At 41.7% G+C, this 22,452-nt stretch overlaps 1 protein-coding gene across 2 annotated transcripts; it reads right to left on the reverse strand.

The window, feature by feature from the left end:
- Window positions 1-7,574: 7,574 nt before the first annotated feature.
- On the reverse strand, window positions 7,575-21,159 carry SERPINB11 (serpin family B member 11). Of its 2 annotated transcripts, XM_090285408.1 has the most exons (7): window positions 20,975-21,159; window positions 19,856-19,915; window positions 18,639-18,767; window positions 16,069-16,186; window positions 11,045-11,187; window positions 10,218-10,373; window positions 7,575-8,763 (listed from the first exon to the last, which is right to left on the reverse strand). In XM_090285408.1, the coding sequence occupies exons 1-7, from the start codon at window positions 21,140-21,142 to the stop codon at window positions 8,359-8,361; spliced, it is 1,179 nt and encodes a 392-aa protein (XP_090141534.1). In that variant the 5' UTR covers window positions 21,143-21,159; the 3' UTR covers window positions 7,575-8,358. The 2 variants fall into 2 exon arrangements, with proteins under 2 accessions (XP_090141534.1, XP_090141533.1); XM_090285407.1 differs by lacking the exons at window positions 11,045-11,187; window positions 18,639-18,767; window positions 19,856-19,915; window positions 20,975-21,159 and having other exon boundaries at window positions 16,069-16,154.
- Between the last annotated feature and the right edge of the window lie 1,293 nt (window positions 21,160-22,452).

The raw sequence follows: 22,452 nt of genomic DNA on the forward strand, positions 1-22,452 counted from the left end.
CTGCCAAGGTTCAGGCAAAATGTCCCAGACGTCCCATTGGCTCAACCCCCAGGGAGAGGTTGGCAACAGCTGCTGCAGCAGCAGCAGTGACAGCAGTGCGTGCGAAGTCCCTCCCCTCTGCCAGACGGCACTCAGAGGCACATCAGGGAAGGGGCATCAGATGGCTTCTGTGTCCAGCTCAGGAGGTCTTGTGGCACCTCCCTGCTCAGCTGGAAGCAGACAGCAGTGCTGTGGTGTGTGTTAGTCATCCTACTACCGATTCCTGAAGAGGCAAACCCAATAACCCACAGAATCACAGCATTCAAAAGGCTCACCTGTTACATTCCCATCTACACCATGTGTATCTGGACACAGTGCAAATGACAGGTTAAGAGTCAGGAATCAGAGCCCGCAGAATGCAATGCAGGAAAAAGGCAAACATGAGGGTGAGCCGTAGCCAAGAGGGCAGAGCAGCAGCAGAGGACTCAGCTCATCTTGTCCTCCATCCAGGACGGAGGTCCAGTGCCTGGGTTTTATCCACTCCTGGGGCTGTCATTATCTAGGGTTCAAATGGTGTCCCCGAAAGATGAAGTGACTCAGGTCCCAGATTTCACTATAAGCTTGTGACATAAGGATGGTTTTGTCAATAACCCATGGCGACGTGCAACTTGGAGACAGGCTGACAGCCCGGGTGTGCAGCAGAGACACCTCCTCTGAACCAAACATCGGGACGTGTCTTCCAGAAAGTGCCCTTTTGCTGGCACATCACCCAAGCTGTGTTATAGTGGTAACTCCAACTTCTCACCTTGTACCCGGGGGACCTTCGGCAAGCTGTTCGGCCTCTTTTTGTCTTGATTTCCTCATTTGAGAAATGGAGAGAATTTCAGGGCATTTATAGATTAGGGGCACTTGACCCCACATAGTCAAAAATCCTCATGTAACTTTTGATGCCCTGAAAACTTAACTACCAATAGTTTACTTGAGAATATCTACCAATCACACGAGCAGTAGTGCCCTGAGGGAGGAAGGGAGGGCGACCCTGCGCTCCACGCCTAGACATGAAAAAGAGACCAGAAGTGGAGGGAAGACAATGGGTAGCAAGATCAACTGAGAGTGACTTTCTGTGATTCTCCTCTGCTGCTGCAGGCGGGTGGCAGAGTAGAAATCCATTTGGACATAAGAGCAGAAAGCCCCTAAAGGGGGATTTCCTGAGATGACAAGACATATCTTTAGAGTCAGTAGTTGCCTGACAAAAATGGTCTTGAAAATCAAAGGCACTAGAAGTTATTCCAAGACATACACCACCGGCAACATTGTAGAAGAGAGAATTTCCTGAAGTGGATTTGTTATAAATTGGTGAATAAAACAGAGGTATTTTAGTCAAAAATGGATCGGCTGCCTGGCCACAGAGGATCCTGAACCAACCTCAAGGCTTTGGAAAACAACCAACACCACAAGACCAAAACAAAGGAAAGAAAGAAATCAGAACACAAGCGTGGCTGCCCGGAAGTGACACCAGCCCCGTCCATGACTCTGAATCTCATCTTCTGCCCTCATGTTTGCACTGCCGAATTAGCAAACGTCAACATTGATGACATTCACAAAGGGAGCCAAAAATCAAAGTACATGCAAGACCTCCTCGTAGAAGATTGAGGAATATAATTGAGAGAAATAAAAAACAAATTTTAATGGCAAGATGTATTCTGTCTATACACTGAAAAACTAGCTATTGTAAATACACCATTCCTCAAAATTTCTTCCATAGATTTATTTTGTTATTCCAAATTCCAGCAAGTTTTTATATGTATATATTTGTAAACTGACAAGCTGATTCTAAAGTGTATATAAAAATGAAGAGGAAAATCTTGAAGTATAAAAATAAAGTTGCAGCCTCACATCAGCAGATGCCAAACTCTACAGCTAAATTAATTAAGGGGGTGGTAAGAGGGCAGGGATAGAAAAATAGGCCAATAAAACAGAAGAGAAAAGCCAGGAACAGATCAACCAATTTGACCTTAACTTAAAACAAAGGCACCATTAAGACAGGGACGAGGAGAGAAGGTATCTTTCCAATAAATGGCTTTGGACCAACTGGGTACCCATACTTTTCTTTCCAAATGAAGTTTAGACCATACTTCACAGCACTTACAAAAACAAATTCCAGATGTATTTCAGGTCCTATGGAAAACAAACACTAAAACTTCTAGAAGATAACAATGGAGACTTATCTTTGTTAACGTGGTATAAAAATATTTCTTGACCACATCACAAAAACCATGAGTTGTAAAGAGAAAGATTGATAAATTGACTTCATTTAAAATTAATAACTTCTAGTCATCAAAGACATACCTGCAAGAGAGCAAAGAGACAAGCCACAGACTGGGAGAAGATACTGCAATGAATATTTGACAATGATCTGTCATCCTGAATATAAAAAGAAGTTCTACAAATAAGTAGCAAAAGGAAAGACAACCCAATAGAAAAATGTGCAGAAGCCTTGAACAGGAGGTTCCCCTGTGTTCCTGGTGGAAGCTTACGATGGAAAACCCACATTGGAATGATATCTTCGGCAGCGTCTACTAACACTGATCTTACGTCTGTGCCAAAGGTGCCTCGGTCCTCTATAACATACTCAACAGAGACGTGTACCCAACTAACCACAGATTCTGCTCCTCTCATGGTTTGCATCCTGCACAATTAGTGACACACTTTTGTAAAGTCAAAGAGCCTAGTCGCTTTCAAATTCAGGTACATGCAAGTAAGAGTTGGACTTTCAAGGCTGTTGTCTAGAAAATCCATTGAGAAACCTCAGCAATGTCTTTGTCCCACAAGTATAGACTTCTCTCACGAAGGCAGGCACATAAAAGTCTGGAGGGAGGCTGTGAGGAACCAAGGAGAAAGTAACCCCTCAAGTATTATCTCAAACTACCATCTGATATATTTAAAAATTTTAAAGTAAACAGAAAAATATATATATAATGAGGAATTATTTATATAAATCCTCTGGTATCCTGTAAATGAATACTGAGTGGCTCTCAGGAATTATCTCATAGAGAATGTTTATAGACATAGAAATATGTCCAAAATATATTAAGTGCAAAAATCAAATTTAACATGGTATGTACAATATAATTTTTTCTAAAATAGAAATTTAAAAATATGTAAATATATACATAGGAAAATTCTGGAAGGATATTGGCATATTTTTAACAAGACTACAGTTAAAGGAAAAATTAGTAATGAGTTTTTTTCTTTATAATTACTTCATAATTTTTAATGGTTATACCACTGGGTAAATTTTTGTAAATACAAAGTCTCTTTATATTTTCAACAGCTTTAAGAAGGTAGACCCTATTCCATTAATTATTGTTGATATTTGTTTCCAATTTTTTTTAGAATATAGCTTCTCACTTTAAAAATATGTGACAAGACATTCAGTTGAAAGATATAATTACATGCTAGTAAAAAAAAATTTATCTGAAAACGGTCAACAGGTGGTAGATGTACAATACATGCTGAAGTTTGTGGGCAAAATTTTGAGGAGATATAGGATTTACATAATATTAAAAATCTCAAGTGTATTTATTAACTACAAATGGATAAAAAAGCAATCTGACAGTGGAGAAACCTGGCAATCACTAAATCCTCCAAGTGATTAAGCTAAACATTCCGGTCATGGTGAACTGAGAGGGACACATCATTCTCCTGGTTTTCTTGCCCAGAGTGCATCACCTCCCTCCAAGTGGAATGCATCACACAGATCCAGATCAGTGCACAGTCTATAAAATAATGGATCAGTACTCTTCAGAGCAGTCAATGCCATGAAGCACTAGGAAAGGCCAAGGAACTTTTACAGACTAAGTAGAAAGAAGAGCTAAATGCACCACGAACCCCTGGGTCTGATCCCAAAACAGAAAGAGGATATTAATAGGGAAAAAATTGGTAGAAACTCAAAAACAGTTTGTAGTTTAATTAATAAGACTATACCAATGTTAACTTTTTAAATATCTGTATTGTGTTTATGTAAGATGTTAACATTACTAGAAATTGGATGAGAGATATAAAAGAACTTTTTACTATGTAATTCTTCAAAAAGACCAAAATAAAAGGAATTTTCAAAATCAGGTGCTTCAAAAATAAAAAAAGAAAAGTAATTATCAGATATTTTTGATACCTTACTATAGGACAGATACTGTTCTAGACATAGTCATGAATGAGGCAAATTCCCCACAATCTGATTTACACTCCTTTTGCAAATATTGTATACATTGAACAAATAAAAAAGAAAAATGGAGCTGTTAAATACAAAGCGAAAGGAATTTAATGAGCTTAAATTTAATTGATGTTTATAATGCCTGATTGAAGTAGCCCATGAAATATTCTACCCATAGCATTCCAGATGAGATTTACAAATTACATACCACACCACACCCTCCATTCCCCCTACCAGCAAGCCTGCCATCTAGTGATAGGATGGGGAATTGCAGCAATATATCTACAGCCTCTAAACTAGCCTGAGTCAGCTCCAAATGTTTGGGGATTATAGGATTTTAAAAGGAGCTGTGGGAGAAGCCCAGTTGGAACCTAGGTCTCTAACTTGCCACTCTAACCCGTCCTCCAAAGTCCACAAATGTACTGAGTAGCGTAAGAGCGATAGCGCAGAGGCTTAAGCGTGGACTCCAAAGCTAAGCTGCTTGGGCTCAAATCTTGGCTCTGATAACCGGCATTCTCTAAGCCTGAGTCGGAGTGACTAGGTGACATCATATACAGTCGTGGGGCTCACATTGGTAAAATTCCTAAAATGGTTCGTGGCTGTAGTGATAATACCTTCATAACTGGTAGTTCTCATTGCTTCCAGGGCAGGGTCACCGTCTCCCACAGCCCAGACTGTACCTTACGTGCGTCTCATGCTATTGTCTCACCCACTAGGAGGAGCTCAAGACCCGCTGACGGACTCAGAGGTGGCAACTTCAGGGAAAAGCCTGAATAGGATTTAGCTGAATAATTGGCCAAATGGGTTCCATTATGTAACGCAATGACACTTGGTGTTGGAGGTGCCAAGGACTCTTGACCATCCCTAACAAATTTACTTGATTTGATGGTGCCCTTACCAACCAGCAACCACTGAACAGCCCGGCTCCGTGTTATCAACACCTGGCGCTCAGCTAGGTAGGCTGGGATTCCCCTTGCACCTGTGACCATTACGGCACTGGGTCAGCGGACCACAGCTATCACTGACTCTCCTAAACTGTGGAGAACCCAGCTCTACACAAGTTGTATTTTAAACCATCTGATGTATGCGGGTGTATATAGGCTCTTCCATCTCCTTTCAGAAAATGCCATGTGTGTAGAAATCAAACATTCTTCCACAGTACAGCCTAGGACCATCTTAACTTAATTATAGAATAATCCTATTACAATTATCAGCTGAGCTCTGCCATTGGTCAAGTTCATTGCATTAACAGCAGTCCCTCTCTATATACTGATTCACTTATTGAGGCCTCACTATATCGCAGGAGTTTTAAAAATATTATATTTAATTATTTATCACGGATTTTTCGCTATATCGCGGGATTTTGCGGTACTGTATACGTATGTTTTTAAAGTTACGTAGGTTTAAGAGAGTAGAATATGTTTAAGAACATAAGTAGTGTTTATAAAAGTGTGGAAAAGGTTAATAAGGGAGTGGGAAAGGTTAACAAGGGACTGGGAACAGTTTATAAGTGTGTGGGAAGGGTTTATAAAGTCTTAAAGTATATATAAATACTAAAATAAATGTTAAGATTCCTACTTCACGGATTTTCACCTATCGCGGGGGCATCTAGAATGTAATACCCGTGATAAGTGAGGGATGACTGTATCTCCAGCATATCTTATTCAGACCAATGATCTTCACTTTCCAGCTCTAGAATACAGTAGACTCTCAAAACATTGAAGTGTTAAAGGAGTGAATTCCTTAATTCACTCAACTGATATTTATTGAGTCTCTACTATGCTCCAGGCATCTTTGGCACTGGGAGGATGGCAAAAAGGAATTTTTTTTGAAACCCTGACCTCATCAAGTTCACCCACTAATGGGGAGAGATTCCCCATAAACAAAATAAATACATAAAATGCACAATGCGAATAGTAAGTGCTACTGAGAGGAGGACCATAGGAGGGCGTCGTGCGGACACCCAGGGACGTGGCACCTGTGAAGAGGTGTGGGGGAAGCCCCCTGGAGCCTATCTGTGTGAGGAACCAAGGAGCATCCCAGAAAGGGGTCCTCAGGAGGAATTTCAGGGTGTCCATGACCCAAGTACAATGGCTCGGGTTTGGAGACAAGGGGCGTCTGGGCCAGCGGCCCACCTGTGTGCTCAAGCCTGGGTCCCCGGGAAGAAAGCCTTCATGGGACAGTTCAGACAGCCGCTCCATCAACCTTGAACAAGAATGGAGACCTGCTGGAGAACATGGTGGTAGCCGACAGGTGGGGAGAGTTTTCCCATCCCAGCGTCCACTTCCAGCGCTGAAACACCTCCCACACCAAATGCATGGGCCCCTTGGGCAGGAACAGCAACTCCAGAACTCAGGGAGCCCTGGCCCAGTGCACTTCTGGCTGCAGCGCCAGCAGACAATGGCGCCTTCGTGGGCCTGTTGTGAGGTCACAGGCTTCACCGCTGCTCTGTGGCACCAGGGAGAGGGCGGCAGGTTCCACACTGAGCCAACCATGAGCTGGGGAAGAGCGGGGAACCCCAAACAGAATTTGGGGGACTAGGGAAGTGAGGCAGGGTATTCTAAAGGACCCACAATAACCAGCGAGAACCAATACAGAGACTATTAGTTCCATGTAGTCAGGGAGACAGACTATACAAAGTCATACAAAGATTTTATTAATAGAAAGCAGTATTTTAAAAATAAATCTGTAGATTGCATATAGAACTTGGAAACCCTGCCAAATCCCAGGCTGGTAAATGTCAGCCAACAGCCTATTACATCTTAACAAAGGATCTTTTCAACATTGACGGCCAAAGGTGCTTGGGAACCAGACTGGGGAACTCTTGGCATAGATGTATCGGAGCTGTGGAGGGTGACTCTGACTCATGTCCACATTACTGGACAATTCCATCACCCAATAAGCACCCTAATGGCGCCTTTCGCTGTCACACCTAAACTGTCAAAGATGCTATCTACGTGTAACCAAAATAAACCATGAACAGGCTTTTTATCCCCGTTCCTAAACTACCCCAACCCTACCGAAGGAATTATTGACATGGAAAATGCTCTTTGGTGACTTATTTCATGTAGTTTATAATGCATCTTTCCCATCGTGAAGATGGCCATTTGGAAGCCCAAGTGGTCTTTCCAGAATGCAAATCTGATCAAGTCACTTTCCTCCAAAAAAGAGCCCTCACTCCCTGAAATGACTTACAGGGCTCATCACTGAAAGGAACACCCACCCCACCCCACCCCCATCACTCCATCCTCATGGCTTCTTCTTGCTGGTAACAGACTTCTCACAGCAGTCATTGTCATTGCTATTCAAGAGTCTGCCTTCTCTGCTGATACACAAGCTAAAGAAGACAAAGACTGAGACTCTCTGTTTTTCATTGTGCATATCTATGGGTGAACATGGTGTTAGAACTTAGTAGGTGCTCAGGAAATATTTCTGCAAGAAATGAACCAGAGTACAATGAATAATGAAATGGCCAGAATCTTTTAAACTTATTCACTCTGGGGTAGCAGATCTGGTGTTTGGCTGGAGGTCTATGTGCCTTTTTTGTGTCTGGTTCCGCTGGGCTGGGTGCCTCATTGAGCTCTGCTTTCTCTGTTGACATAGAGAAACACATGCCACCAGTGGGAAGAGATAAAAGGACAGTCTATTCAATTTAGGACTTGATAAAACTTTGACCAAAAATTCCACTAAAATGGCTTCAAAGAACTTAAGGCATGCTGTGTATTTATTAGAGTCAATACAGAATTCTGAATTGAAATTCATAATGTTATATTTACATGGACAAGGAAAATTATAACATTTAAAAATCCAACCAACGTGGAAGCTCATCAGTTGGTTTTCCAAAGGCAGAGCACCTATCCAAGAGCTCACTGGAAGATATACACAAGTCAAGAAAATGTAATCCTTTAACATTTTCCTCAGTGACTCAAATATGTCACCCAGACAGCACTCAAATGAGGCCCCAGAGATAAGAGAGCCAGAAAAGTTTTTGGGGGGGTAACTATGCCTTCTTCCATGGCTACCATAATCTTAGGGTTCATCGACTCATGGAATAAGCTGGGAGAGATCCTAGACCCACAGAGGTGTGAGAGGTGTGAACTGCTCTGAGCCACAGCCTTGTCCCTGCCCCTCCTCTGTGGCTCTGAACCCTGTTCAACCCCGTGTGCTTAGGGAGAGGCGAGCTTCCCACAGAAGAGAATGGTGTTGGTGTCAGTGTGCCTTATGAAGAACAGGAAAGGGTGGTTGGCCATGAACTGAGCTCGGATGGGGAGTCTTTTCACGACAAGGTTGTCCCCGGTGGCCGCCGCTGCTTCTGTGCCCTCTTCGTTGACATCCACATAGGACTTGTGGATGACCTTTGATAAATGCAGGCCCTTGGCTGATGACATTCCAGACAGATCAGCTGTGATCTGGTTGAAGACATCCGTCATCCCGAGGGATTTTAGCAGGGAATTCAGCTCATACTTCATCTCCAGTTTGAAGCGGGGCAAATGCACGTCAACTTCTCTTTGCATCATGTTGGAAGAGCTGGTCCACTTGTAAAACATCTTCACATTCAGCTGCTTCTCTACCTAAAAAACAAAACACAGATGGGCCCACGCAAGCCAAGCACACACCTCTGCATTAACTGCTGTTTGCTGTATAATCCTCAGCATGGATGATTCAATTCCACTAAATTTTTTTCTACCTTTAAACTGTGCTCAAGTTTTATCTGAAAAAGAAAAAAATCTTGCATTCTTGCATTCATCCACATCTTCCCTTTTCTGCGGTCTATTTCTCATCGATATTTCATAATTGAACTTGTCCAATATGCATCCTACCGTCTTGGCCTTAATTAATTCTCTCAGTGTGTAGACTTGACCTCAATGCTTTCTAATGACTCTGCAATTTTGTTCTCATTTCCCAAATGAACTCAAACTTTCTCCTCGGTTCTCACGTCTGAAACATTTAACAGCAAACTCTGTTATGCACTCATTGGTCACTAGATTTCTATGCCGCTGGGACCCCCTGTTCCACTCGGCTGTCCTCTCCTCCTGTCCCAACCCTTGAAGCTGAACTCCGGGTGCCTCTGCCTAGCAAGTCAGCAGCCTCACAGCCCTGAGTTTTCCTGCTCCACTCAGTTCCAGAAGTTTCTGCCAACTCTTCCCACTTCTGTCCTTGGGCATTTGAAACTCTCCACAGCTCCAAGCTGGCAAGTCAAACCCCATTCTTCTTCTCTTACAAGAGTTGAAGACTTTTGGACACCTTCTCATCATCCTGACAATAGCAGCTCAGTGCTTTCTCTCCTTATCTTTTCCTTGTGTCCTTTCGTGCCCTCATCCAAGTTCCTATGACATCAGGGCACGGAGCCATCTGGCTGCTTCATCCTTCTAAGGCCTCTGCACCGTGCCCTTTGCTCTGGTGAGAACAGCATCCTCGTGTCTGCCGGCTTCCGCCGGAGCCCAGAAACTCGGCTTGTCACCTAGCAACTGTAGCGCCAGCCGAGCACTGGGAGGTCCCTCTGCATCAGGGACTTGCCTGCCCCGTGCCGGGCAGCTTTGACCGCCACCACTGTGACCACTCCTCGGTGGCTGTGGCTCTCATTTCCCCGCAGCACCAGGACGCTAAAAATGGTGGTCAGCCCCCAAAAGCATGTTACTTCCGGATCCAAAGCTGCTCCTGAGAGGTAGATGGCTTCGTCAGTTTTCCGCGGGCTGGAGGCGTCATCATTTCATTACCAAGATGTTCCCTAAGGGTCCAAGGACCAATGCGTGTGGATGCTTGTACACCACCGCACTTTTGCCTCCAGGTGACTTTTCAATATAAAAACATACTGTTTTCTTTAAATACATTATCCTAAAGGCAAGGACCAGGAGGCCCCCTTTCCTTTCACAGTCCCTGGGGCGATGCCACTAAGCGGGAAGCATGATGGAATTGGTGACAAGCTGTATTGACGTCATGGGATACACACAGTGTTGGGGGAGTGCTGCACACGTGTGTGCACGTGTGTGCACATGCATGCATGCTTCCTCTGCTGCTAGCATACCTGTTCTAGAGTAGCTGTGTCCACCGGCAGCAGGATAATCATGCTCAGTTTGTTGTTCACATAGGGCACCTCCAGCACCTGCATCTGTGGCTCCTTTACGAAGGCCAATTTAAACACGCCCGTCTGATACATCATGTCCACGATCACGCTCTTCCCCTAGTTTTTTAAAGGTTGTCATTAGATGGTAGTTACATATGTGTGCCCACAGACATGTGTACTGAGTTTCTTGCATGACATAAACACCTGCATTAACATTCTAAATGCATCGGTAAATTATAAACTACAAAATACACCATTATTATTTATTTTCCTCCGCAAAGGTTATGATTTTTTATTTCAAAATAAGTCCTTGTTAGAGGCTGAGTAGTTCAAATAATAACTGTAGCAATACAAACAATAATATATATGCCTCCCCAAAACAAAGCCAGGGATTCCCGATAACATGAGTTATATGAAAAAATGATATCGTAGGATCACCTTTAATCCCATTAGAGACTTTTAAAGAAAAAAATAATATGTAACTGTGTTATGCCACCAGAGGAGATAAGCACAGCACATATGGAAAGAACACACAGATATGAGAACAGTCAGAAAAACCACAGGCTTTCTTCTCTTGCAGGGCATCCCAGTGCTGAAGGCTCCACTGAGCTGCCCTGTGAGAAAGGTCACTCACTTAGTAAGGAAAAAGGAAAATAAATGTACAGAATACACAATCAAAGGAGCCTAGGGGAACGAAGACCAGTAATTTCACTGAAACTTTCTAATTGTCCTTAGACAATGATTGCAGTCTCCAAAACTGGTCAACGATCAGAAAACGAAACACATACCTCACTTAGCTGAAAGGGGGTTTTAATCGTCTCCTGTTCCTGAAATTTATTTTGCCATTGTCCCTTGAAATATATGGCATTCACCAAGACCATTATAGAAGAAGGGTCGATTGTGCCTTGTGCAAAGAGGTTTGTAATTTTCCCTTGTAATAAAAAAAGGATAGATAATATATTTGGATTTGAATTTATAAATGATCGATGGTTACATAGTCACAATAGCTGATATTAAGTGGTCTCTCTCTATATATACATATGATAAGTAAATGTACAAATGGATTATTAAATAAAAATAATACTCTAAATGAGTACACAGCATGTGCATCCGTAATGCATGCTCATGGCAGACAACACTAATCAACCTATTCATTTATGCTAAATGTTTTTAAAGAGACTTCTCTGTGCCAGGCACTGTTCTAGGCGCTAGGACACTAAACAGAGGCTAGAACACTAAACGAAAGACACAAAAACCCCTCCCATCACAGAGTTAACAACCGAGTGACTCCATCGTGGGCTTTCCCAGGTAACCTTAGTTTAAGCCTCAGACTCTTTCTCAGCACAGAGTTAGTTCGCAGGCAGACGCTGGCAGTGGGTCAGAGCTGGTGTGTGAGACAAAGCACATTTTCTCTACTGGTAAATTAACAGATCTAAAACATGTGTAGAACTTTCCAGGCATTTTCTAACAATTCAAAGAATTGAATGGATACGTATTTTAATCTTATCACCTATTATTTAGCTTGAATAACATCCATCAATTGACAAGATACTTTTGAGAGCTCATTACTGTTAAGTGATATAATAGATACAAACGTGTTAGAAATATGGTCTTTATACTCAGAGAAGTAATTATCTTCTCTTAGTGGTTGATATTACTAACATAGTCTTCATAAATGCAATTAGCTCTAATTTAATGGCTTGTTTTTATTTCATTATAATTTTAATTCTTTAATTAATAAAGCTAATTCTTTTCCATTTCAGAAAATATGATTATCATTGTTTCAAGACTTCAGAAATTAATGGCACAATGAGTCGGTGGCATAACCTCACAGAGAGATTTATTCAACATGGTAATTTAGTAGAATATACCCTAAAGATGAAAAGAGCTGCAAAACTATCTTCAGCTACTATTGTTGATTGTGCTATTAGTTAGTAGTGTTATTTTTGAAACTGTGTGTATTGTTGTTTGAGGTCATTGTGCAATAACATTGGTGGCATTGAAAACTGGAATTTTTGACATGAAATAAAAGAGAAATAGGCATAAAATGGAAGGATGTGTTAAGTAAAAATCCTGAGTCTGAATTTGAATTGGTGATATTAGTAAGAACTTAAAATTTCTAAATATATATCATCTAAATATATGAGTTCCCAGCTGTAGCCATTGAAAAGAACTAAAAACAATGATCAAGCCAGTAGCAATGAGCACTCTTATACCCAGCTTATGATCTCTAAATATCATTTTACATTAAAAGGATGCAAGGTTCCTTGGAGAAGTAGGTAAGTCTAGGTCAGAGATAGAAAATGGACAAGATAAGCCTGGAACATCTGTTCAATTCAGAATGCAAGGACACCATCATATTCTATAGGGGCCGGGTCAAAAGAACTCAGGAGCCATAGGAAGATGTATCCCCTGGCTAAACAGAGCAATTTGAGCTTTGCTAGCTTGAGACATCTTTGAGATGTTTAAATGTATGGATTCATAATGATACTTTAAAAAGAAAACTCAGCTACATTGGGGGAAACTAGGGGGAAAAAAGCATTATTTTTAAAACATGTTGATAAAAAAAGAATCTAACACTTTTTTGTTTTGTTTTGTTTTTCTCAAATGAACTGTACTTAGGATAACCAACTATTTTATGAGAAGTTTCTCATATAGAAATATTCCAGCTTATAAATAAAGATGAAATGCAAGAATTGGCCTATGGCAACTTTAGAACCCCTAATGAAATAATGGACCTAAGTAGAAAGCATCAATTCCAATTAGATGCAATTTTAAAATAGGCAGAACTAATATGTAGCAAGGGAAGTCAGAGAAGTCTCAACATCTGGAAATGCGGTGGGATTATTTCTGGTAGAAGAAATAATAATCTGGCCTTGGCTTGCCCTTCCCAGCAAGAAATGTCTTCTTTTCCTGACCTGGCTGGTGGTACACTGGGTATTCATTTTTATGATAATTCACTGAACCTCTGAACAGTGAACATACAATGTGTAGACTTTTCTAAATATACATATATTTCAATCAAGAAGTTTACTTTTAAAAATCAAGCTTGAAGGTGACTTCTGGCCAAGAAGGAGGCCTCAACAAACACGCTGTGTCTCCCTCCACAACTAAGAAGGAACACAACTACCTCAAAACTAGAGACAATCAAGCTGCATGGAAGTCCAACAAACAAAGATATAAAGAAGAAGTACTCATCCAGACAGGTAGGAAGGGTGGAGCCAGGGTGGAGAGGATGCAGTGTGGTGGCAGCAGTGGTAGGCCAGGGGAAAGCAAAGTCACACGTTTTAAAAAGTCAGGAAGGAGGGATACCTGGGGAGCACTCCCAGCACCAGACCAGATCACACAGCTCATGGTCCCAGGGCTGGGGAAAATCAAGCCTCATTGCTTCTGACTGTGCAAACCAGTGGGGGTTGGGGTGGAGGAATAAACTGCTAGTCTCTCAGCAGAGTCTGCTTGTTTAAAGGGCCCCCATGGTCCTAGAACATCTGAAGACCAACCCACTCTGGGAACGACAGCCAGGGCAGCAGCTAGAGGGGTGCCAGTCCCACACAAAGTGGGAGAAGTGCCTGGAAAAGGGGCAAGTGCTGGGCAAGCAGCATTGTTCCCTCTCGGACCCTCCCCCACAAACAGAACCACAATATGGTGAAACCAGTCGCCCTGTACTGACAAATCCTTAAGGCCACACCCCTTACAACGTAACAGGAGCAACAGCTCTACCTGGGATGTGGAGGCAAAAAACACAGGAGACTGTCAAGATGAGGAGACAGAGAAGTATGCCCCAAAAGGGGGAATGGATCAAGGTTCCAGTGGGAGAACTAAGCAACGAGGAGATAGCCAACCTAACAGACAAGGAGATAACCAACCTAACAAATGCCATTTGAAACACTTGTGATAAAGATGCTCATAGACTTAACAGATATGTTTAAGTATGGCAAATGCATAGGGGAAGAAGTGAAGGCTATGCTAAATGAAATGAAGGGAAAGTCACACAAAACCATTGGTGAGGAGAAGTAAACTGGGATTCAAATCAATGATTTGGAACTTAAGGAAGAAAACAACAGTCAACCAGTACAAAGTGAGGAAACAAGAATTGAAAAAAATGAGGAGAGGCTTAGGAACTTCTGGGACAACTTTAAACGGGCCAACATGTGAATCATAGGGGTGCCAGAAGGAGAAGAGGAAGAGCAAAAAGTTGAAAGCTTATGTGAAAAAATAATGAAGAAAAACTTCCCAAATTTGGTTAAGGAAATAGACATACAAGTCCAGGAAGCAGAGAGTCCCAAAGAAGCTAAACCCAAAGAGGACCACACCAAGACATGTCATAATTAAAATGTCAAAGGGTAAAGATAAAAAGAGAATCTTAAAAGCAGCAAGAGAAGAGCAGAGAGTTACCTACAAAGGGGTGTCTATAAGACTGTCAGCTGATTTCTCAAAAGAAACTCTGCAGGTAAGAAGGGACTGGCAAGAAGTATTCACAGTGATGAAAAGCAAGGACCTACAACCAAGATTACTCTATCCAGCAAAGCTATCATTTAGAATGGAAGGGCAGATGAAGTGCTTCCCAGACAAGGTAAAGCTAAGGGAGTTCATCATCACCAAGCCATTATTATATGAAATGTTAAAGGGACTTATTTAAGTAAAAAAAAAATCAACACTATGAACATTAAAATGACAATGAACTCACAACTATCAACAACTGAATCTAAAAAATAAAAACAAAAACAAACTAAGCAAACAATCAGAACAGGAACAGAATCATAGGTATGGGGATCACTTGCACAGTTATCGGTTAGGAGGGAGAAGGGGAAGAAATGGGGAAATGGTGCAGGGATTAAGAAGCATAATCAGTTGGTACAAAATAGACAGGGGGAAGTTAAGAATAATGTAGGAAAGGGTGAGGCCAAAGAACTTATATGCATAACCCATGGACATGAACTAAGGGGGGTGGGATTGCTGGAGGGAAGGGGGTACTGGGCAAAGGGGAGCAAAGGGAAAAGAAATTGGAACAACTGTAACAACATAATCAATAAAATATACATTAAAATAATCATGCTTGAAGGAACATATTCATCAATTACAATGTAGAAACTTTATTTTGGACCTGATTCAAACAAAAAAGAGAGGCAACTGGGAGAATACAAACACTCACTAAATATTTCTCAATATTAAATGACTTTTTAATGTTCTAGGTGTAATAATGGTGTAGAGGTCATATTTTTTTTAAGCCTGTATTTTTGAGAGGCACAAACCAAAACAACTACAGAAAAAAAATATGATGTCAGAGATGAGCCCCAAAATATTTTGAAGGGGGTGGTGGGAAAAAGGCATGGATTTAGTAAAAAATATTGGCCTTAAGTAATAAATATTGCAGCTGAGTGCTGTGGGAAAAAGGATTCATTGTATTATTCTCTTTTTTCTTTAATTTTTTCCTTAACTAGATTTTTTAAAAATAAATGAACACACCTTTGGTATGAATAGTTAATGTTCCATTTTAAAAATTATTTGACAATAAATAGGGTTTATTTTAAAATTGGGACAGGTAGACTTAAATTTCATTCAATTTACTGTTAGATTGCATGGTAACACCTCTGTGACGTAGACATGCTATTCTCATTCCCATAGACACTTGTCTGCATCATTTAGGATAAATTATTATCAGGAATATTCCAAAATAGCCCCCCATTTCCTCCATTGTTAATCTGTGTGTCAGCTTCCAGACTTCACCTTGCTTCCTCGTTAGCAGTGACTCAGGGAGTTTATCAAGACAGCGCGAAATAGGTTTGGAGACACATAGGTGACTTGTCCTTACCATTCGTTTTACTTTCGACCCACGCATTAATAGTTTGCCTCGTTTCTTCGGGAGACTGTTGAAAATCAACAGCTTGCAGCCTGGCTTGATACAATTTCTCAGAACAGCTTAAATATTGCTGTAAAAGAAAAAGACTACTGCATAACAACACAAAAATAATGTCAGGAAGACAAACACCTCCAGCTCGGTGTAGTCTAAAATCGTAACAGACAAAAGCAACTCATGCACACACCTGAAAGGAAGCAGAATCCATGCAAAAACATGGATGCAAATTGAAGAACTTTACCAAAAGAGTATTCAGAAAATTTTGGTTGCTGCGTCTGTCATATCGTGGGCATTCTTAGTTCTAAAACGTTCAAAGCTAAATGACAAATTGCAGCATTGTCTGTCCCTCCTCTTTCCTCTTCAAAGGACACAACAAATGGAAGTTACTGCTCTAAGGTGCCCGATAGGAAGATTGAGAACAAGAGGGATTAAATGGTTTGCTTTCTGTGGTCTAACAGAAGACTAGGTCTCCACGTGGTATATTTCTATTTCCTCACAAGCCACCACAGATAAAATTAATAATAATATGCTCTGCCCTGGCCAGTGTGGCTCAGTCGGTTGGAGCATCATCCCATAAACTAAAAGGTCATGGATTTGATTCCCAGCCAGGACACATACCTAGGTTGCGGGTTTGTCCTTGGTTGGGGTGCATACGTGAGGCAACCGATAGATGTTTCTCTCTTACATTGATGGTTTTCTCTCTTTCTCTCTCTCCCTCTCTTCCCCTCTCTAAAAATCAATAACATGTCCTCAGGTGAGGATAAAATTAATAATAATAATATTCTCTGAGGTAGACATTGACATTTTTTCAACTTTATGGAAAATGTGCACAAAAATACCTTAAGGATACACTAGTTTTTTCACATGCATTATCCAAATAAAAAGTAACATGCAACTTCAGGGTAAAGAACCTAACTCTCTCTTTTAACCAAATTCTCACTCCCCAATTGGCCACCACTGATCACGACCCAGGGCCCTTGATTCCTGGACCTGGGAATGTCCCACTGCCAAATCTACATAGGCCCAAATGGAACTGCTTGCAATTCCATTCTTGAGACCTTGGAGACATGCCTCTATTGTCCAGCAGGATTCAATGCCCCCCATGAACACCTAGGGTGATATAAGACTTAGAAATATGGCAGGTATGAAAGGGCTGCCTGGCACCATGCTTGTCATTTGCTTAACTGGGTTCTCTTGTGCCTAAATCAAATGTAGAATAAACAGAGAGTTTAACTTAGAGCAAAATCTGGGCCTTGTAGTGATTCTTATCCTGAGCTGGGTCCCACTGTAGCTGGATCGGGCTTAAGTGACTCCCCAGAGCCCACAAGATGGGACTTTTTCTAGACATCATAATATCTTATGACCTAGATCATGACAATCTTCATAATACTGGTGTGGAGCTTCTCACTGCAGGGACAGATGCAATCATCTTTATCCCAAACTGACATTTGTCTACTATTACATCCAGATCGCTGTTTGGGGAGACAAAGGAATGAGAGTAGTCCAACTCCAAGGATCACCATTGTGAATCCCCACCACTTCCAGCATGCTCCATAAAATACTCTCTATACCCTTTAGGCAGTGGAAGGAAATACCTCTGAAATATCTGTAGTACCAGGGCGGGCCATCCCAACCTCAAAACATTCTGACAATCAAAACCCTGCCAAGTACAAGCCACCTTCAGGCTAAAGAAGAACATTAGAAATTCAAAACTGCTTCATGCAGCTGGCATTCAAATAACACTGGTCACACAAAGGCCATTCACTGAAGCTAGCATCAGAGCAAGATGATGTAACAATGAAAAACAGGAAAATGGATTTGGACAGGGATAAAATTCCAGCTTTGTTACTTAATTATCTCTGTGACCTTTGTCAACTTGACTTTTCAGGATCTGCTTCACAGTTGTGGAAAAATGACGATGTTGTACCTATATCTTAAGACTATGTAAGGATTATATAAGCTAATGTTTATAATGTACGGTGTAGAGTGGTTGACACATAGTAAACTCAATAAAACTTTACATTCCAATACAGTTGGGGAATGACATAAATAGTGTTAGCATTTTGTAGCCAAAGACAACTTGGTCTAATCCTCTCCTTTTAAAGATCAGTGTCTTGCCTGAAGTCATGTGTCTAAATGAGAATAGAACGCAGACTTCTTGGCTCCCAGTCCAGTGCCCTATCCACTAATTCTCAATATTCTGCCATTTAGGACTTTTTTGAAGAAGAGATAAGAAACAAATTTTGTTTTTCTTCTGACCCATCAGTGATCATTCTTACCTGCCTTGTTTTGTGCTTCGTCTTTGAGTTTGGTTCTTGGCCAGCTTCGGTGATTTTGCAGAAGTAAAGTTTGTATGCGATATGTCACAACTCTAAATGGGGGATTGGTGACACCATTTCACTAAAACTCTAACTTGGCTCAAATTTAATCTCTTAAAGATACATGTCATGTGACTCTTCACACTCTTGAATCTAAGTTCAGAGGATGCCAAGAAAGCTGTTGGCCACCATCCCAGGCAGACTTACCTGGTGGAATGCCACTGCCTGTGCCCCATAGAGTCTGTTGGCGATGCTGAGAGTGTAGTTAGAGTCTGGCCGGTTGACTTGAGAGAGTAAGACTCCAAACTCGGAGTGAATCCCTCCAACTTGGCCACACTAAAGCACAGCAAACAAAGAATGGAGGGTTCAGTTTCTTGATTTCTTGCCATTGGAGAGTTATAAATAAGGTGACAACAAGGAGGAGTTGAAGGGTTGAAAACATTTTCCGTCTTTAATTTCCTCTAGCACAATAATCTGCATCCTGTGACTCTGGTTACAGATTGTGGGCAGAGCTGTAAGCTATTGCAAAACACACACGCACTTGTCAGCCCCGATGTTTTAATTCAAAAGCAGAAGTTATCGTAAATAAAGAGATCCTAGCCTCGGGGCAATAATCCAAATTCTGTTTTGTTTTGTTTTGTTTTGTTTTGCTGCCTTTGTACCTATAGAACCATTTCTCTTCCCCATCACACTCCTTTCAAAACCTCCCTTTTCTGTGACCATTTAATCAAGCTCTTCAGCTCTTCACTGAACTGGCCTTCCACACCCATGTGTCCCGTACAGGAGCAATCTGACTAAGCACAGAGCTTTGGTGCATCTGAATACATGACCATTAGAGGGCTTCTGCCTATGTTCTCTAAAGCAAAGATTTCCAAACTATCGTCTTTAATCTCCTAACGATAAATTGGGTTCTGTGAAGCAAGTATTCTGTGAATCTGTACACTCTTATGTATCTTCTCAGTCAATCACAGTCAAACACTCAACTACTGTCACGTGGGAGTTCTGCATAAATCCTATGTTAAAAGGAATCCTGCTGCCAGAAGGAAGTAGGAACAGGTGGGCCGGGCAGCATCAAGCCCTGTTTTCCCAGCATCTAATTATGTAGCAAAGCCTCAGTATCCTTTCTCAGTGCCCTCACGGATCTGAAAAGTGTAACTTCACGGATGAGGCTGGCAGGCTCAACATGGAACACAGTATGTAAAAGAACAGAAAAGTTTGCGTAAGGGTGACAATAAATCATATGGTGAAATCTGGGGACGTTATTACTATGGTCATTAACTCTATAGGCTGTAGCAATTAACAGGGACATTGCAAGCCCTTTTTAGGGACAAGGAGGGGCTCTGCCTCTTAACCTTTGCACCATTATTTCTTGGTGCTCTTACGTTAAAAAAACGTTTGGCAGCTCAGCAGTGATGTTATCATACCTCAGCTGAATCCTGAAACTTGGCCTTTAAGGATTCTGCAATATGATTGAAGTGAAGTACCTAGAAAGAGAAAGAAGAATCAGTTGGCATCAAAAACAACACACAGTCTATAGAAGTTAACAGTTACAAGTACCTGTTTTTCTATTTCAGATAAAGACCAATGTCATCACTAACATTTAATGATGTTATATTCCAAGTCTTGAACCAAGCCTTTACATTCCTTACTTAACCCTCCCAACAACTTTGTGAGCAGTTACTATTACCCCCATTTCCTGTTGGGGTAATGGAGCCAAAGAGAGATTAAGCCAAGTGCCCGGGACCATTGTCCACGAGGATCCAGGGACAACGCTGCCACGCACTAGACTCTTCTCTCCTCTCCGACCTTTCTCAGGCCACTCACTATAATAGAATCTGTCCAGGGTCACATAACACATTACGTGGGTTCCCAGCACAATACCTACTTTAAATGCAAAAAAATGCATGCAAATGCATCAAAATGTGGAATAAAGCAATAAATGACAGAGAGTAATAGGATGTGCAAATGTCCTGGGAGCTGTAAAGTAACAGTCCTCCAGGATCTCCATATGTATCACCTATATATGGAAAGTCAGTGATCAGCCTGTGTAACCCGAAAAGTCATCCTTTCTTTCTTAGTCTCGGTTTCCCCAGCTGTGAAGTACGGGTAGTAATAACTACTTGCCACACAAGGTAGTTACGATATTCAAAAAAACTAATTAATATTTTTTAAGCTTGGTCATTGGTAAAGTGTAATTAAATTTCATGATAACTTAGACTTCTAAAGAGCAAGAATAGCACCACACATGTGCTCCCTGTCATGTTTACTAAATCACTGAGAGGATGAACTCTAAAAGTAATCATGGAAATGCATGTGTGAAAACTTTGACTTAAGGAAGAGACGTTGTATTGCATGTATTGTGTTATTTTCATTATAATGTGTTACATTTCTTAAGCCATTATCCACTTTTAAGAAATATGATTTGCCCAAGTGTGTTCTTGCACAAGATGGCAGTTGTCTCAGTGTTAAGATGTACCTGGGCTGCCCCATAGGGGCGCAGGTGAGACTTCCAGGCTCTGGGACATCCCTGGGGCATTTCTTACCTTTTCCATCTGTTCCGCGCTGTGTCCTCTGGCACCAAGGAGGATCATACTGAGAGCGTAAAGCAAACTCAAGGGAGAAAAGAAGATGTTATCCCCCACGTTGTTATTGTTCAGCTCTTTGAACACATCAAGGCAAAATTCAACATTTGCTGCGCTGAGGGAATCCATTTTATGCCCCACACTACCTGAGGACACAAGGGAAAATAGCTCAGCATATCACCTGGAGGTACAGATAACACATGGAGTTCAGTTGTTACATTTCATGAATTAAAGTTGCCTGAGCACACGACTTTGTAAGATTTTTTAAAAATTAATGAAGGGTGGAGGTGGGCAAAGAGGAGGATCATGGGGACACCTGTTATAGTGTCAACAATAAAAATAAAGTAAAAAACAAAAGATATTAGTAAATGCTAGAGAGGGGAATTCACAGTTGTTTTAGATTCTAAGGAATGGAAGATTTCCTATTCCGTTCAACCAATACTTCAAAGCTATCATTTGTGTACATTTAAAAGTGATCCTCAATTGTTCTGGAGCAAAAGAGCAGAAGGAATTAGATCTTTGTGCTAGGAATTTACATGTTTTATGACACTCCTCATCCCGGAATCTGTACAGAAAAATTCTTGAGCTACAAAGGTTCCGCCCCATGACATACTTTCCCACTAGACTGCCCACCTTTACAAGGAAAGAACACTTCCAGTCTGGTCGTTCGTGAGCAAACAAGGTGAGAATCAGTAAAGCAAACCTGGGCAAATTTCTCTGCTCATTTCCTTGCCCTCCATGGAACTAAGGCAATAATGGGGAATAGGTCACACCACGAGAAGAAGCCCCAAGCCCTCCGTCCTGGCCACAGCCATGACGTCAGTGAAGATAGAGGAACAGAAGAAGAAGACGTGAGAGAGAAAAACATGGTGCTGGACTATGTGTCATCTAAGGAAGTGGCTTGTTGGGAAGGAAGGGCTGGTCATACTCCCACACACACTTACTGAGCACCCCTAACCATAGGGCACCGCTCAGGCTTACTGAGCAGGCTCTTGTCCTGAGAGAGGTGCCAATCCGTCTCTGTAAGACTTCATCACCATCAAACACTTTCTTCCTTTACTTCCAGGTCATCGTTCTTTCTTGGAGCCCCATCTGCCTCACCCGGCTACTCCTTCTCACTCCCCTTAGCAGGATCTTAAATCTTGGGCCTCTTCTCTCTTTAGACACAGACAGGTGATTTTATTCGACCTCAAGCTTTAAGCCTCACTGATTGGTGGTTAGCTCCCAAATGTATATTGCCCCTGAATTCTAGCCGTTTCACCTCCCTGCCCTAAGAGCCACCGTGCCCAGGTGCACAGATCTAACTGCCTACTCAGCACCTCTGCTTGAGTGTCTAATGTGCGTCTCACGTTAAACAAGTCCAGAAGCAGGCGCGTGACTTCCTGACCCTCTCCCCAGCCTGCACCCCGAGTGGCCAGCCTGGTCTTTGTAGATGAGAG

The sequence above is a fragment of the Furipterus horrens genome, unplaced genomic scaffold (assembly GCF_987537825.1).
Source record: "Furipterus horrens unplaced genomic scaffold, mFurHor1.1.pri manual_scaffold_8, whole genome shotgun sequence".
In the NCBI taxonomy this organism is placed as follows: domain Eukaryota; kingdom Metazoa; phylum Chordata; class Mammalia; order Chiroptera; family Furipteridae; genus Furipterus; species Furipterus horrens.